This window comes from Perca flavescens, chromosome 13 (genome assembly GCF_004354835.1).
Source record: "Perca flavescens isolate YP-PL-M2 chromosome 13, PFLA_1.0, whole genome shotgun sequence".
Classification (NCBI taxonomy): domain Eukaryota; kingdom Metazoa; phylum Chordata; class Actinopteri; order Perciformes; family Percidae; genus Perca; species Perca flavescens.
The window spans coordinates 24,351,369-24,369,526 of record NC_041343.1 but is presented as its reverse complement, the minus strand read 5'-3'; the positions used below and the strand labels follow the sequence as shown (position 1 = coordinate 24,369,526).

The window sequence follows — 18,158 nt, the reverse complement described above, 5'->3', positions numbered from 1 at the left end:
TTTAGTGTTGAATTAGTTCACATGGCCTCTTTTCAAAAACATTGTGTAAAACAAATTAAAAAGGGAACAGCACCAGAAACCAAGACCCCCTGCTTCTGCAAAAGATAAGGGAACGTGATGTTCAAAACTGTAACAGCTGACTGAAATGCATTAAAAACTTCAGACTTGAACTGATATTTCAACAGAAGACACTCTAGAGTTTGAAGTACATTTGAATGCTGCCTTTGTGGAGCCTAAATCTGCACTCACTGCTCAGTTGCAATTGGAGAAAATCGGCAAAAACTTGATGGTAACGTATCTAGGCCTACCTTTTTTATTAAAGGCAGGATAAATTGTGAATATTTAACTGTTGCTATCCATCTTTGAACCTTAGCTATGATTTAGTTTTTAATTTCCTTTCTCATTTTCAGAATCTGTATGAGCAACATTTGGCGAAAAATTTGTTACAGTGGGTTTAGTCGTCGTTCTTTACTAACTTGTTGTAGTCACAGATAACCTATCGTATCATCATACTGTATTATCTAAATACATGTTGAACAAATCTATTTGTAATGACAAGGTACACCACACCCTCACACTATTGTGGGCTCAGGTTGCAGGATTGTTGATGAATTTTATCGCCTTTCTAGGATTGTTCCCTGCACTTTTATACTGTGCGTGATTTTTAGCTTTCTAGAAATCATGCTTTGGAAAAAATCTTCCTGCCGTCAAAGCTTCTCTTGAAAATCCCTGGAAGAGACATGACCGTGACACAGTTTAGCAAACAAAATGAAGCAAAGGTCAAAACTGTACTCGGTTAAACAATTTCTCAACTCTGTGACTCAAAACTAAATAAACAGTTTAAGTTTGAAGTTCAGAAGTCATGTAAGTTGTTGCAAGTAAATGACTTGTGTCACATTTCTGAGATGCCAAATGACATTTATGGGCCACGAGAGGTACATTTGCAGTGAAGGCTTCGTATCAAGAAGTGGCTTTGACGTGTAAATATTCTAAATTTAAAGGGGAGTAGTACTGCGTATGTTGAAAATAAATAAATAAAATTGTATGCTGTGCTTCTGTCTATGTTGCTGGTTACTTATGTGCATAGTTTTTACAATATGGTGGATCAGAGCCAGCACTGAAAAGTGTGGCTAAACTTTACAAGACACAAATGTCATCACAGCTAAAGTACTGTCATGCAGGGAGATGACTTTTTTTATTTTTTTATTTTTATAATTCAGTATTGTACTCAAAATGCCTCAGAATCATCTTACGTTTATGTATCCAGCTTGAGGGAAAATAAATATACAACGGTCAACATTCAGATAAGACAATACATTTTCACATAGTTTGCTTTTCAAATGATATATGACAACAATCTAAAGTTAAGATTCAAGAAGAACCAGAATTGATGAGCAGATTTGATACACTCTAAACCATGTGAGTGCAGCTCTCTGTGGATGGAGATCTCTTCTGTTGCAATTCAGGAGACAGTTTTGTTTTGTCTTCTAGTCTTGCTGAGTTTTGATTGGTTGCTCTGTGTGCATGGAGAACATTTCCATCTAGTGACTAGGGCTGTCAAAATTACGTTTTTTTTTGGAGTTCGCCGACAACAGGACTCTCAGAGTGACTGCAGGTCTCTCTGGTAAACTTACCGGGTTAAGATGAGCTCTTTTATGGTGAATGAAAGGCTCGATCCGACGAAGTAGGTCAGTGAATCTGACTTTTTTTTTTTTTTTTTTTTTTTTTGAATATTAATTTTCACCTTCGAAATTCGTTTCATAGGACTTCTCAACTATATATAACCCCTGAACGTTTCTGACTTGTGTTAATTTGATGCTGGTTTGGCTTCTTGGGAGATTCAAAGCTATTGTCAAAGCCAGTCAAGACATTCAGGTTCTCAGTCAGTTTCTTCTGTCCTGCAATTGCTTAGCTTTTAGCCAGACTTTTTGCTATTTATGATCTACTTCTCCGTGTCTAGTCAAAGGAATGTGAACAATTGTTTTACTCCAACATAAGCTGACGAAGAAACTTGACATGTGAACACACTGCAGTCGAGGTCTACTCTGCTCCAGATACAAGTTCTGTGTGTTGTGCAAACACAAAAACACATCCAGGGCTTGACAGTAACTTTTTTTTCCCAAAGTAGCACATGTGCTTCTAAATTGAAAATGTAGCAGTGCATAAAGAATCTTAGAGGCTCAGTGAAAATGTATCAAATGTTTTTCTTTAACAAAAGGGATACAAGGAGACCTTTACAAGCAAAGTGATTTCATTTATTTGAATACAAAAAGTATACTAGGTTTGTAATTTCTGCTTCAAACTGCATTTGTTTCATAATGATGTAATCATTTTTACTGTATGTGACTTATGGTTCATTTATTGTCATTGTACAACACAGGTTGCACAACAAAATGCGATTGTAGTCGCCTATGCTACACAAGAAAAACAAGCAGTGCGTCCCTGTAGTGCAGGTTTTCAATGTGCATAAGGAGGAATGTAAACGGCAGCAACAAAACCATGGTGAATTGTCTGGGCAATTAATATGGCTGGCATCTTGACATTAAAAATTCTACATGGGGAAACCTTGTCCACCAACTTTGACTAAGATCAACATGTCATTCTGGACCCAGCCCATACCAATACAAAACCTTATGAAGTGTAATGTGTTCTCTTATGGAATACATTTTCCATTCATCAATACATTATCAATGATGTTGAATATACAGTAGTGGTGATATCTCTCTCTCTCTGTCTCTCTGTCTCTCTGTCTCTCTCTCTCTGTCTCTCTCTGTCTCTCTCTGTCTCTGTGTGTGTCCTTGTCATGATCATCCTTAAGGAGCTTACTGAAATTTTCTCTTTGGCGTAAACAGCTAGGTGAAGTCCCTATGGGCTGCTGTTACTCCCTTGTATTCAAGAGTGTGGTGATACTGCAGCTAAAGACCTCAAGGGTCAAAATATCAGACCTGAGGTCACAAGACACATCAGCACGATGAAGTGAGCCTAGCTAGTCTGTTTTTTATATTTTTAGCTAGCCTCGCTAATGCAGTCTGGGTTTTCTTGAGTTTGGATGGTTGAGTACGTAGCTGTATTGTTGTACATGTTGTGTGTGTGTTTGGTGCACATTGCCCTGATTTAGTGAATTCTATGTATGTTCATTTGTTCTCATTTATTGATATTATTATAGGTTGTGCGTTATTGATTTTGATGTATTAGGATTAACAGCTTTTGATTTTCTTTCTTAATGTATTACGTTTATTTAGCTGAAAAGATTAGCAAATGCTACATTGAAAGCTAACGGGGATCTAATTAAATAAAAAAACATGACAAACCAGGTAAAAAAAAGTTGGCTACCACACAATTATACCTAAAAATGCAAATGGTGAAAATAATTTCAGCTTAATGGATCATTTTAGTGCTGCGATTGTTTAATTTGTCATACTTTCAGGATAACACTTGCCATTTCCAACTTCTGAAATGTTTTTCTTCCTTTCGGATCAATGTAATTTGAATATAATTGGGTTTTGGATCGTTGGTCAGACAAAACCATTCATGTGAAGATGTCACCTTGGCCTCTGTGAAATGGCAATGAGCTTTTTACACTATTTTGTGACATTTTATAGACTAAATAATCAAATCACTTAAAATCTTTATTTTAATGCAAATATGTTGAAGTACTTCCATTAATGCATTTGTTTCATCCACCACTACTTTCTTTTGATGACTGACAGATCTGCTGTTTTGCTACACTGTTTTTGTGTTTGTGTATTATAGGAGTGGGGGCAAACATTGATACAGCAGAATATCGTGATATTTTCCTTGGCAATACTGCATCACAATGACAAGTATCAGTCTTTTATTATATAAATTGCACATGAGAATTTAACTTTTTGGTACTAGAATATTCAAAAGAAATAACAAAATTGAAGCGAGATTAACAAAAATTGAAATTAATCATTTTAAATAAAACAGATGTTGACAAAGTTTTCTTTTTTGTAACATAATTTGAATTTGGAAAAGAGTAATAAATTGCAATATATCGCAATAATATTGTATTGTAACACAAGTATTGGGATAATATCATATCGTGGGGCCTCTAGGGATTCCCGACCCTGGACATTTTCTTCATGTGTTTCCCAGTTTTTCCAGTGTCTGGGGTGCTGCTGGTTGACATGCTTTAACAATCGTTCACTCCCATGTTGAATCACTGTGCTCCAATTCTAATTATGCATTCTGGTAGTTTTGCACTTTGTTACAATGACCGGGCAGAAAAATGATGGTACTGGTGTCTGGTTGCTGCTGTTTGTTTAGTTTATCTAAAACGGATTCCACAGCTGCATATTAAGTAAAGGTGATCCTAGGAAACCGCCAAAAAAAGATTGAAAGTGATGATTTATTGAAAGTGTACTTGCACAGGTAGATAAAAGAAGTAGTGGAAAAGTTAAATGAATTAAACTGAGACAAGCAAGTCAGTAAATATGGGCAAAACTTAATTTCGAACTTTTTTGTTATCTGTTTTTAGAAAAAATTCCAACTAATTTGAAATGCTAATCTGTTGTTTTCCTCCTTTCCTCTCCATTTGTGCTGTTGCTGATAGTTTTTCGATGATCTGTGTTCATGTATGCAGAGCCGGTTGTAATGTTGACTGTCTTTTAATGTGTTTCTACAGAGTCTACCGGCCCTGCCAAGGTGGTGAGAGCAGGGAACCCACCCAAAGCCAGACGTGGAGGAAAGGTAATATTCTGTGTGTGTATCTGTACGCATGTGAGAAAATACTGGTGTATACTGTTAACATTAAGTAATGCTTGATAAGAGATAACTGTACCAACGTGGCTCCTTTTTTGGTCGTCAACAAAAATGTACGTATAAAGCAAATTAAAGTAAAGCAAGTAACTGCTGGGATTGAATACTGAAGACCGAATAAGTAGCTAAGTAGGCAGTAGCTTTGTCAATAGGGGGTTGGGAACCGGTGGGTTGTTGGTTCAAGTCCCCATACGGACCAAAGTATGGTGGTGGACTGGTAGCTGGAGAGGTGCCAGTTCACTTCCTGGGCAGTGCCTTCGGTGACACCTTTCCATGGCCAGCGCCCTCGCTCTTACCCCTTTTCCACCAAGGCACAGCTGGTGCTAGTTTGGAGCCGGAGCCTAGTTTTTAATCTTTGTTTTTCGACCACCAAAGCACCAGCTCCGAACCAGTAAAAGTGGTTCTTAAGTAGCACCAAATCATTGCTGGGCCAGAAGTAAGAACCGCTTACATCAGCGGCTGGGGGCGGGATTACCGTGACCAACAAGACGAACAGAAACTTGTGACCGCCATTTTTGAATTGGCAGCAGTGGTCAGAGGAGGAAACAAGCTGCTTTATTGCACTATAAAGGCGAGCCACGCGACCACGTTGGATCCGCCGAGTTTGGATGCCGATGTAGGTCCGCAAAGACATGAACATCAATAGCAAAGCAACGTCCGCCATTGTTGATGGTGTGTTTGTGTTTGGCGTTGCTGCGCCAACGTTGCTGGGAAAGATGAGACTTAAACCGTGACGTAAGACCTGGCTCTGTGCCGGCTCTTTAGCCTGTGGAAAAGCAAACCGGTTCTTTGGAGGCTCGTCAGTCGAACCAACTCCAAACCGGCTCTAGCTCTGAACCAGCACCTCGTTCTTGTTGGTGTAAAAGGGGTATCTGACATCTCTCCATTAGTGCATGTTTAGGTACTGAGCATGTGTGTGTAATTCAGGCCTGTGTGTAATAAATCATTGTAATTTCCCCATGCGGGATTAATAAAGTGTAAATTATTATTAAAATTATTTTTCCTGGTTAGTGCCAGATGAGATAGATGTTAATGACTTGCGAGTGTTCATGTCGTCAATGCGGTTGTATGATTGCATGACTGTGTATTGACAACCCCTTCTGTTAAATGTATTTATTTATGGAAATATGTACAATAAGTTCTGGGCCAATTCAAACCAAACCTCTTCAGTAGTTCAGAGCTTCAACACTGCTCAGTGAAGGTATGTGTAGTCAGAGTGCTGGTATTTATCTGCCATGCCTGAAGCTGTGTAGTAACCTCCCTTCACACTTCCTGGAATGCAAATGTGAGTTCCTGGTGTGCCATTGGCCTGCAGATAAAATAAACAAAACTCTCCCCGAAGCGTGTCGTTCAAAACTTCATACCTTTTGATTGCAGGCACTCAGCTGTTGTACTGCAGGTTTGTTAGACACACCCTGGCCATAAACTTTTATAACGTCCTTGCGTTAAGTGCATCGTTTCTGAAACAAGACAGAAATTGACAAATCACTGGTAACATATGGATAAATTAGTTGTGTGCAGGTTTGAAGGTGTGATCTTGGATAGTCTCCTGTCTTCATGGATAACCTGCTCTAACATCTCAGTTTCCAGAGACCCGTGACACTGCTGCTAATTCAGCTTTTTTTTTTTTTTTTTTTTTTCCTCTCTAATCTGTTGCTAAGGTTGGAGATTTTGCCGACGCCAACAGCTGGCCGACTCCTGGGGAGATCGCGACTAAAGACATGCAGGTGAGTGTTATTGTTTGTTTGAGAAGTGTTGCGTCACAGGTTTCTAGGTGTATAGACTACGCACTGATGAGATTAAGGTGGTGTGTATTAGGGACTACTGAACTATTTCATATGTTTTGTTGCATCTTCAGAAGATGGCTTCCGTGTCTTGAGCTCCTTTTTTTAGATTCTCAGTTTTACTTTCACATCAGTTTTACTTTCACATTTTTCTTTTATACATTTTAGTTTGAGCAGTGTTAAAATTATTGTTGTAATTGTTGTGCGTATGACAATAAATACAACTTGGAACCAGCCTGACCAGGACACAGGATTAGAACTTGGAAAATGTTTTAAGTGATGGGAAAACAGGAACCAAATATCAACCTTGTGTCTGCAGGACACACAAGAGAGAGAGAGCTGGGTGGTCATAACAAAATACCTTTTAACTTGGTATCTCGTTGGTAATAACTTAACAATATTGGATGCGTGACTTGGCGTTTTCATACAGAATCAATGTTTAAACGAGCTGTGGTGGTATGATGTCAGAAAATGATCCTTGATGATGACGGCGAGCCGGTAAAGGCAGAAAAGGAAGTGTCACCCTTACCTGCTTGTTAAAAGATACAGGTGGACAGAAAGATTTAAAAGACTTTATAGAAAGAGAATCTTAGTAGTTTCAAAATTATAATATTCACCAACCAATCAAAAGGAGCTGCTCAGTTTGTCCTGCTACACTTTGCTGGGTAGTTTTCTACAATAGGTATTTTAGTGCTTGTGGCTGTAATTATACAGCAGCTAAACACCACGTCCAGACAGAGCAGTCTGCTTCTGCTGGCCCGACTTTGTGTCCTCAGGACTGCATGTTTTTTTAATTTTTTTTTTTTTTTATAAAGGCATAGAGTTAGTCCAGGTTTACCACCATGGCAGGAGCTCTTGGACACTTTGGAGCAAAAACAAAAATGGCTGATCTCTGAAATTGATTGGATCTGTTTATGAACATTGTAAGAAGACAATCCGTAAAAAGAATTCAGAAATTAAGAAAAAACTCAATCTGAGGGATTATTTCATTAAAAAATCCTTTCTGTTAAATCGGCTGACTGTTCACCTGAGATCAGTAGCGCAGACGACTCTGCAGAGCCGTGTAGAATTACGACTGACGTTTCATAAACAGCTGATGGAGCGGCGGTGCGCCCACTTCTACCTGCATATGGCGAAAACCCTGCGTGTGTACATGTGATGCTGATGTTGCGCAATGTGAATCACGCGGCGCCCGAGTGCATTTGACAGGCATAAAATCGGCATATATCAGACTGACCGGCCTTTCATGGCCGATCACGTGAAAATCTGCCAATTCCGGTCACCAGCTGGTCAATCGGTGCATCTCTACTATGCATACGTGCAGTCTAGACCAGCTCAACTCAGGTGTCCATAGAAGCCTTCACCACACATCCAACACACTGACCCTCCTCCTTAAATTAACTTATGCTCTCTACAGCTATTGGTCCAACAGGGGATGCGTCTAATTTGTGTTTGCCTTACAATAGCAGCAGGCCCGTTTTCTATTTCTGATCTCTGGGTGATAGTGTGTCACTGGGAGAGCGACCCTGGTAACCTCCCCCATTTTAGGCAGCCAGGTCTGAGAGAACATGAGGGAGAGCCACATGTCCCCAAGCAGTAAAATGTGGGTCACATCATCAGCGCCAGGAATAACCAGTGTCTCTGGTGGCAGAAATCGTAGTTGGGGTGGGGTTTGGATACGGTGACCAAGGCCTGGGAAGGAATGTCCTTTTAGGGACCCCCCTTCAATAAACCACCCCTGGATCAGTGCTGCTGCTGCTATTCTTAGGGGGCTGGAGTTCACTCTCTACCATGTAACATTTAAAGCTGTGAATCAGTTGCTGAATTTCTCAGATTGCGCTGAAAAATAAAGGGTTTTTAATCGTAGGGTTGTGCTTTAGAGTTTGGAGCTGTGGTTCAAGTTAAACCTGAGATTTCATGCAATGAAACTTCTACATTGAGTCTGTAACTTGAATGCATTTTTCTTTTGGATTTTTCTTTCTATTTCAAAAAAAAAAATTGCATTGGAATAGTAATTTCAGCATTTAAATAGTATTGATTTCTTTTTTTTCTTTACTATTCAAATTATATTCAACTTTCGGAATTCATTCCAACAGCCCTAGTTTAGGAGTCTATCATCGATCAGGGTTATCTGACAATGTTCAACCTTTCTTTTGTCAAGTCAACCCTTTCAAACACAAAGTAAACTCTGGTTGTGCTCTTGATGTGAAAGGGGTTCAACAGAAGTTTCATCACTGTGGCTTCCTGTGGTGGAAGAAGAATGAATTGGCATCCCTCTGAGCTCAGCATTACTGTCGACATTTCCTCAGCTGTTACACCTCCTTATTGATTCAGAAAACCTGAGCTTTAGACCGTTGTCGCTAATGGCTCATTTCACACCTTTCTGTCCTCACTAAAAAATAATCGGCTCTTATTCCCATCTGTGCAGAATCCAAAGCAATAAACAAAAAACATTTATGCCTGGCTTCGTGACACATTAGCCATTTAGCCACTGAGATGATATGGGATGCACTTTATAAAACCCAGACGGAGCTTATTGGACTGTAGATGCAGCAGATGCTTCTTATTATCCACAACTTGTACAGCATCCATTTTTCATTTTCAGTGTGTTTGATGGTAACCGGAAGAAGCGTATAGCCCTTGTGTTGTTGGAGCAGAGTAGCAAACATAGATGTGCTTTTAAAGAGGCAACCCCCTCCCCAATAGCACAAAATGGCCAGATTATAACTGCAGAGGCTTGGAAGGACTTGTGCATTCACTTTAGGGCCTGGAAAAGTCCCCAAACATTGAAGGTTTAGGACTCTCCACTCACGTGTGTGTGTCTGTGTGTGTCTGTGTGTGTCTGTCATGGTTCACCTCATTGTCTTCTCTAAACTGCTCTTCCCTCCCTCTGTTCAGATTGAGGCAGTGACACGGACTGTGTCCTGCCCGCCGACTGTCAGGCAGGTCAGAGACTCATGGCGATCCACTGTAAGTTCAACCTGCAGCCTGTGAAACCTGCAGCCTGCCTACCTAACTTCTTATAACCGTAACAAGTAAAAAAAAATAGTCAGTCAGTAAAAGCCTGCTCAATACTTTGTTCATCTCAAATTATGTAAACAAGAGTCTTTCTGACTTTGACACAATGAGAGAGAGGACGCCAGGTCATCCATGTCAACAAGACTTGCCCATTTTTGTCTTTATGTAAGACCGCATTGATGCAGGAGTCCAGGTGCATCAACATCATCAAATCCATACAATAAATAAGATATGCATCAACAATAATATACAATATACGTTTCCCGTAAGCCACAATTTCACTGTCTTTATTAAACTGAGGTGGTTACTTATTTTTTTAATATGCAATTTAGGGCTGTCAATTGATTACAATATTTAATCGTGATTTATTGCATGATTGTCCTTAGTTAACTTGCGGTAATCGCCCCCTTTTTTTTATCTGTTCAAAATGTACTTTAAAGGGATATTTTTCAATGAACTGTTTTTAATGATCTGATCAACATGGGAGCAGACAAATATGCTTGCATTATGCAAATCTTTATTGCAAGGATCTAAATCAATGACGAATGCGATCCAGAATAACCCTTAAAGGTACTATATGTAAGATTATATTCTTGAAATATAATATGCTCAAGCCCGTAAGAGTTGTCCAGGCGGCTCTATTGCAAACTATCCAGCGTGGCCTGCCTTTCATAAGGGGGAGGAGGGTTCACTGCATCAGCAGTATGCTTGGCCAGCAAGTGGTGTGTGAGACTCGACGTACTCCGGTGGTAACTCAATTTACATGCAAATAAATTTAGTCTTGTTGAGAGAACCATCTGGAAGGGCTTTGACACTGAATTTGCCATTCAAAATACCCTTTTCTTTATCCATTTTTGCTCAAGGTTGGTTTCTGCTAGCAATCCGCAACATTACCGCTGCATCACTTCCTGATTTCCCAAACTACGGAGCGGCCCGAGGCCCAGATCACATAACGTTTGTGCCTTAATTGCCTGACAAAAAAAAAAAAAAAAAATATATATATATATATATATATATATATATATATAATAACATGTTTTCAAATAAATGCATCCAAGTAATTGGGCAAGTATTGGGACTAATGGCCATAACAAACATTTACATAACTGACACCTTTGTTTTTATGACAGAAAGGCATCTCTTTAACAGATAAGATAGATGAAGCCAGCACTGTTCCATATAACATGTATATGTATAACAAAAGGATTTAACACAATACACATATTTAGCGAAACCCTATTGGGAATAATATAAATAAAGTGCATAAATTAAACCATAAACTGTAATTGTAGGTTCCACAGGGAGTTTATATGTAGCCTGGGTAGAGCCTCCTTTACCCCTGAAGTGTATTAAAGAGCATTCCATTAAAAGCCCTAAAATGCAAAAATAACCCTGGAAGCAACCAAAAGCAAAGAGCGCAAGGATCAGAAGCACTGCAGCCTTTAGGTAGATTTGGAAAGGCGAGTTCTCCACCAGTCGAATCACAATCATTTAAAACCGCTATATTTCATAAAGGTTATAATTTGCACAACATAATTGCTCGTGCCTGCTTTGCTGTTTGGTGCAACTCAGTATTAACTATGTTGTTAGGAACTACAGTGCATGTTTGACTTTGAGTTCAGTGTGGTTTAGATTAGTTTGTGAGGTGATACCTTGAAGACTGAGCATGTCACAGCGTGTCTATGTGGACAGAGTGGTTTGGGGCTTGAAATGTTACTCAACTTGAGTTGAATGCTTTGTATGACTCCTATGCAAATCCCTCAGGAGTGTCAAACTTTTCAGATGTGTGTGTGTTGCTGATAGCTGAGCTGCCGTAGCACAGATGAGCGGCTGAACTTTGTTTGATTTGAATACACACTCTCATATCAGTTCTGTGAGAAAAAGATAACCAGAAAAGGCAATTCATAAATGGTGAACTACCCTGTGTCCGTTACTGTGTGTTTGCTCAGGCTTGGCTGCAGGACAGTGGTGTACTAGTGTTGCTCTGCTGCAGTCAAACATTTGACTATAATGAAACTGAATAGGATAAAGACACCTCTAAACCACATGTAAAGTCCTCTTTGTCTCTTTTACTTTTATTGTGGCGCTGAGAAGGTTGTATTTGTAATTTCAACATGAATGGATAAGATTCTCGGTTTGTTTTTGATCGATCTGAATATAAAACATCTCATTCTACAAACAAAATGTGTTTATGTGCTGGTATCAGTTTAATCCACAAGCTAGTTTGTTGGGTATGGTATACTAAAACGGTATATTTTGAAATATACTCATTGAATTTATTTACGCTTTTGTTACAGATTATGAATGTTACGTTTGGTGCTGGTTGCATACTAGTAGAATTTTATAAATGAGTGCAGTATTTGCTGCTGCATATGCTCTGATTGTGATATTGCCTAAGAAACATCCAGTCATTTGCAACAGTTGACTGTTTGCTAAGCCCAGACCCTCCCGTAGTTATTTACCGTTCAAAATTCTTGGTAATTTTTTAACTGTCAGCCTTTCACAGAGGTAAACAAAACACCTCATTTCTAGTTGGCTGAAAAGACAACTGCTGTAAGCGGCTTTTATCAGCTGTAGCTAGCTAATTAAGATGACATTAACTCTGTGATTTGGCTGATAATGTAGTCTCCGTCTGACTCATTTTAATGGTCTTCAATATACACTGGCTACATACAATATATCATGCTGAATGAATGTAGGCTAAAGTTACATGTCACAGGCAAACTCTTTGGCATGACATGACTAGCATAGCTAATATTAATAGTTATTATACATCGCTTGCTAGTCACTGTTTGGGGGAGGTGTTAAGCAAACGGTCTATTGCCTGACTGGAATCTTGTGCAGGTTTAACCAAAATGATATATGGTTTTAAGCTCAGATTCCACTTTGCCAAATCAGAAAATGTGTGAATATGTGAGCATATAACATTGCATCTGTGGCACTTATTTCAGTCAATTTCATGTCCTGTAAAAAAATGTGTTGCCCAAAAATAGTTTGGTGTGAAGTCCCCAATAATTCTTGTCTTGTTGGTCTTCAATCCTCTTTTGATGGACCGAACTGTTTCTACAACCCTTTTTTAAATGTCTGAACCGGTTTCCTCTCCAGGCTCCTAAGAAGACGACCGTCAAGAAGGAGTCAAAGGAGTTGAAGGAGAAGAGGGAGAGCAACGAGGAGAGCAAGGAGAACCTGAAGGCCAAGTCGGACGACTCCGGAGAGGAGAAGAATGGCGACGACGACTCCCAGAAGAACGGACCGAAGAAAAAAGGTGAATAAGGATCAGAGGACTGGCATGTTAGCATGCTATTTTCAGCAAGCAAGAAATGAATACTAAACAGTGGCATGTGCTAAAGTTAGCATCTTCAGCATGTTAACATCCAACAGTAGTTACCGTGGTAACTGTAGTCCTGTTAACTCACTCGCAGCTGAACCTAAGCACCCTTAAGAGTGGCCTTTGTTTGAGATGTCACAAAATGGCCACCATACAGAGGGTTTTTGATCGAGGTAACAACACTTTAACTGCAACTGGATTCTTGCATATAGCACGACATCACGCAAGATTCAAAACGTCACATCACTAGGGCTGGGTACCAAACTCGGTACTTTTTACCGAATTACGTCGGTACTCCCAAGGACCAATTCACGTATTAATCAATCTGTGCCAAATTTCGGTACCTGAGAGCGTGTAAGCGCGAGCTTCACTGTCCTCTCTGCGTGTTTGACAGAGAGAGGGGCTCAGCTCCGACAACCCAGCAGACGGAGCGGAACTACATCTCCTCCGCACCTTGTTCAAGTCACAGTGATGGCAATGAAGATAAAGCAGTCGCGAGTAACGTTACACTTTTCAAAGCTCCACGCAGACAGCGTTCGCTGCAATATAATAGAACGGCAAGCCGAAAGCAGTCGCGGTGCCGTGACACTTCCTCGGAGACGGGCACAACAGGGTTTTCTGTGCCCTGGTGACAGACTGGCAGGCTGGAGGTTGTCGGGCAAGGCAACTTTATTTCTAAAGCACATTTCAGCAGCAAAGCAATTTAAAAAGCTTTAAATAAAACAAAGAGCAATTAAAACAGCCATGAAAGAGATAGAAAATAATAATAAAAAAGGCTAAAATAGAATAAGATACAAATAAAAGAATAAAAGTTAATAAATGAATAATTTATTGATTTAAAAAGGTGAACGGTACCGAATCAGTTGTGGTGAGGAGCTACTGGCAGCCACGGGCGCGGTTAAGGTGGATGTGACGGCTGCCACTGTTTAAAACAAAAATGGCGGGCATGATAGACTGATGGTTCATCCAGTCACCTGCAAGGTATTTTCTTTTTTCAAAGTGCCTGCCCTTTTCTGATGTTTCTGTTTCTGATGACTGCTTTCCAGATGGTTCTGTGTAACAAACCATCTGGCGCGTCAGGTTAAGTAACACTGGCACCCTACTCGGGCCAGTTTATAACCCTTAAGTTGTAAGAATCTGCATCAACCAGAAAGTAGAGACTTAGTGTTGTTTAGTTTTTTATGGTCCAGTAATACTTTCAGGGGTGGGGTTTGCAGGGATGAACATAGCTGATTGGTCAACGCACACCGCACTGCTGCTTCAGCTTGTGTGCCACTTCATTCATAAAACAAGGAAGTACTCTAGCATTGATTTAGGTTATGTTTGATAACATTGAAATTAAAGTAAAGCTTTTGCTGTCGACATTCCGACTCAAAAAGACTGGCTGCAGACGTGTGTTGAGCTCTGGCGAAGAGAGAGAGACAGCACTGCAGTGCTGTGAATGAGAGAGCCATTGAATGAGAGGAATATTATTTTCTGATTGTTTTCTAGGCAGTTACATTTAAAAGGAAAAAATAATATCCATCAAACAGTCAACAGATGATTTACTGTTGAGAAACGCGGCTATAAAGAACAAAGGTGACGGCAGTACAGTCAATGGCCCTCATTTATCAACCTAACGTAGAAACCAGCGCAGATATGAGCGCAGAAATCGTCTTACGACAGGCTTCACGTGGGATTTGTGAAACGTTCGTATCACACCAATCAGAGCGTAAGAATGGTCGTACATTGATAAATGCGGCGGCTGGAAACGATCGTCATTTAAATATCACGCCCCAATATATTCTGGGTTTTGAGGCCTCGCCCCTACAATTTACGACATGGCGAGACGTAATCCGGCTGAGAAGCGGAACTTTTCAGAGGTGGAGATTGAAACCCTGACATCTCTGGTTCATTTGCGCTAACGTGTGTACTATTTGGCAGCCTGAAAACTGGTATTCAAGGCTGTAGAAAGAATGCGGGATGAAAGAGATCACTGATGCGGTGAACGGTGTTGCCGTAGTAAATCGGACTCCAGCTGAAGTTTAGCCTATTTCATTTATACATCCTTGACACATTTTCTATAGTCCTAATAGTAATATACAGGCTTCTATTGCAATCCATTAGGCCTACATGTAGGTGTACCTAATAATTAAATAAACACACGGTAGCGGAGTTTATGCAGTGTCTTTTACTTGTGTTTGTCGGAACGAGGCAACAGCTGAGGGAGAGCGCGTGTCCTCCGCCCCCCGTGCTGGACCCTGTCTCTTGACAGCAGAGGGGCTGGAAAAACAAGCCAAAATAACTTTGTCAATGGCAGAAATAAATCATTCACTTGAAAGAGAAACAAAAACCTGAAGAATAAATAAAAAGGTTGTGCATCGTCATGTTTCCTGTATTGAATATCATTGACAAACAGAACACTATAGGCTACCTTTTAAAAGTGAGGAATAATATCCTGTCTCCTTCATATAGCCCTCAGTTGGGGCTGTTCTGGACACTGCTCTCTGGGCATCGGGTCATCTGGCTCCATCGCTACATTTATGGCACTGTGTTTTCCTGTGCGATGTTGTACAGAACCCCCCAGGCTAAAACAATGTTGCAGACATAGAGGTCTTCTAAAAGAGCCAGATCTGCCATTGCTGATACGTGATCAACTGATGACTTCTCCTTCTCCTGTTAAACTGATTATATGCTGCACCGCAAGTCCACACTGACTCGAAAACTTGCGTACACGAGTTCAGACCAGACGTGAGATTTGATCGCAGCCTACGCTCACGTCCAAATTGATAAATGCCGAGCTTTGCGTAGGAATCGGCGTACGCCCGTCGTACGCCTGTTTTAGGTCGTACGCACGTTTCATAAATGAGGGCCAATATGTTTGTATGGACACAAACAGTTTTAATCCTCTGATTAAACATACAATGTTTTATTATTTTAACCCATTACCCCCACCCAAATCACAAAGTTTCCTAGTTTACTGTTGATGTGTCAAAATTCAACTGTGCCGATCAACAATAACGGGGAGAGTGGATATAATTTGTCCCCATTAGATAACCAAGATTGGCCTTTTATTTTGTTCTATTTCCTTTTTAATGGATTTTACTCAAGATGTGACTGTAATGCAAGTGCAAAGTATACCTCGTTAAGGTGTTTCCATGACAGTTGAAATTAACATTCCTTATTGTAATAATCAAATTATAATGTTGCAAGCAAATATTCTTAGTCTGTTTTTAAAGTGAAAGGTATTTTACACTTGAAGTCAAATACAACTTCCTTTGTGATCCAACAACCGATGACTTGAGTAGAAGTTTGTGAAGGCTGGTTGCAGTTTTGGCCCCAATGAAAGGTTTAAACTACACCCGCCAGCCATGTTTTCTGAACATCGCAACATCACTATCCTCAGTGTACCCAAAAATTGTATAATTGGTTGTTTCGGGGAGACTTCCTGCCTCACTCTGGGGATCATCAGCCTTTCATTATTCCCTGAAACAATGCTAACATACAAAAGGCAATGGTGAGGATTTCACCCCAGGGAACCATTTTACCAGTTCAGTTGTTAGGCTATGTGTTTTTAGAACATGTGCATAAGCATAAACCTATATAATATCAAATTTAAGTCTTTTTTTTTTTTTTTTTTTTTTTTTTTTTTTTTAACCATAAAATATTGCGTCACCTAATGATGTATCGGTCAGATCTAACCCGCAGATGTGCTGTAGAAGTGATGAGTACTTCATGTCTCTTCTCTGACTTAACATCAATGAAGAGAACTTTCACAACTCTGATCTCAGCATTAATGCAAAAAAAAAAATAAAATCAATTAAACGCTCATGCTGGGCAGATTAAGCCAGATTTAAACCCTAAATTGGTCGCCCCTGGGCTGTTTGACGTTCACTTTGAGGGGGGTCGAAGCTTGATTAATCGCACAATCAACAACGGGCTGTTGGTCTAAAGTTTAGGTCAGTCATCTTGCTGTCCCTTAAACTGATTTTCCACATTGCTGCTGTCAAAAGTGTTGTGAGCTTGTTTTGATGTTATTCTAGCAGTGTTTTATGTTTTGGCTACTGTATTCGTCACCCAGTAGCCACAGTGTAATCTGCAGGTCTATATATACTTCTTCTTTTCCCCTTTATTCTCTCCCTCCTACCCTACCTCCCTCCGTTACCTACTCAGCCAGCAGATACACAGGGCCACGTCAGTTAAAACTGTCTGTCATTTAATTTCCTTTTGCCCATTGCGTCTGTTATCTGTCACATACTCACACAGCCCCACAAACGCCTCTACAGACAAATGTTTTAAACAGCGGATCACTGATGCACTCTGCTGGCCAGCTGAGGTACTGCAGCAGACTTTATGCTGATTCACCAATAAAAGACTCCGCAGTAATGATCGCAATTCATCATAATGAAAGTTATGAAAAGCAGCTAACCATCCAGTATACAAAGGTGCTATTGTATCCAAAAAATCCATCTTCCTGGTAAAACTGGAAAAAGTGGACAACTGGGAATTTTGAATCTACTGGTGGCTGTATCCTGAGGGCAAACTGGGTTCCTTTCCTTCTTAAGTAGTGATAAGAAAAGTAACACAATTACAGTAATGTATTCCTATTTTTTATATTTATCTATTTTTTATAGCTTTAGTTACTTTGCATATTCATATTAATTATACAAAATATTATGAATAATCTGTGATGTATTAAAGTGGATAAAGATGAGACTTTATTGATCCAGTGGAGAAATTCACAAGCTAGCTGCCAAGTCAAACTTCCGCTGTTATTTTGGTGAAAGTAACTCAAAAGTAATGCAAAAGTAGTGTAACGCATTACAATTCAGAGACTGTAATATTGTAATATATAACTAATTACTGTCAAATGACAGTAACTAGTAATCTATAATGTATTACATTTTGGAAGTAACTTGCCCAACGAGAGAGAGAGAGAGAGAGAGAGAGAGAGAGAGAGAGAGAGAGAGAGAGAGAGAGAGAGAGAGAGAGAGAGAGAGAGAGAGAGAGAGAGAGAGAGAGAGAGAGAGAGAGAGAGAGAGAGAGAGAGAGAGAGAGAGAGAGAGAGAGAGAGAGCAACAGTACAGTAAGCAGTCACTCAATGAATGTTTGAATAAGCATTGACAGTAACTATCTGAAGTAGTTACAATGGAGACAAAACCTTTGCATGTCCCCAAGTTTTAAATCAGTTTAGCAAAATCATGGTTTTAAAGGTCTTAAGGCGTCAAAGTCTTGAATTTAGTTCAGTTTTTTTAAAGTGGGTTCTT

At 39.8% G+C, this 18,158-nt stretch overlaps 1 protein-coding gene across 2 annotated transcripts in view; it reads left to right on the top strand.

The window, feature by feature from the left end:
* larp1 (La ribonucleoprotein 1, translational regulator) overlaps window positions 1-18,158 on the top strand; it is a 60,560-nt gene that overhangs the window by 19,221 nt on the left and 23,181 nt on the right. Inside the window, exons 2-5 of one of the 2 annotated variants that reach the window (XM_028594986.1) lie at window positions 4,649-4,713; window positions 6,444-6,509; window positions 9,465-9,536; window positions 12,690-12,849. In XM_028594986.1, coding sequence (XP_028450787.1) covers window positions 4,649-4,713; window positions 6,444-6,509; window positions 9,465-9,536; window positions 12,690-12,849 — 363 coding nt within the window. The remainder of the gene's footprint in view (window positions 1-4,648; window positions 4,714-6,443; window positions 6,510-9,464; window positions 9,537-12,689; window positions 12,850-18,158) is intronic. The other variant, XM_028594987.1, reaches the window with a different exon arrangement.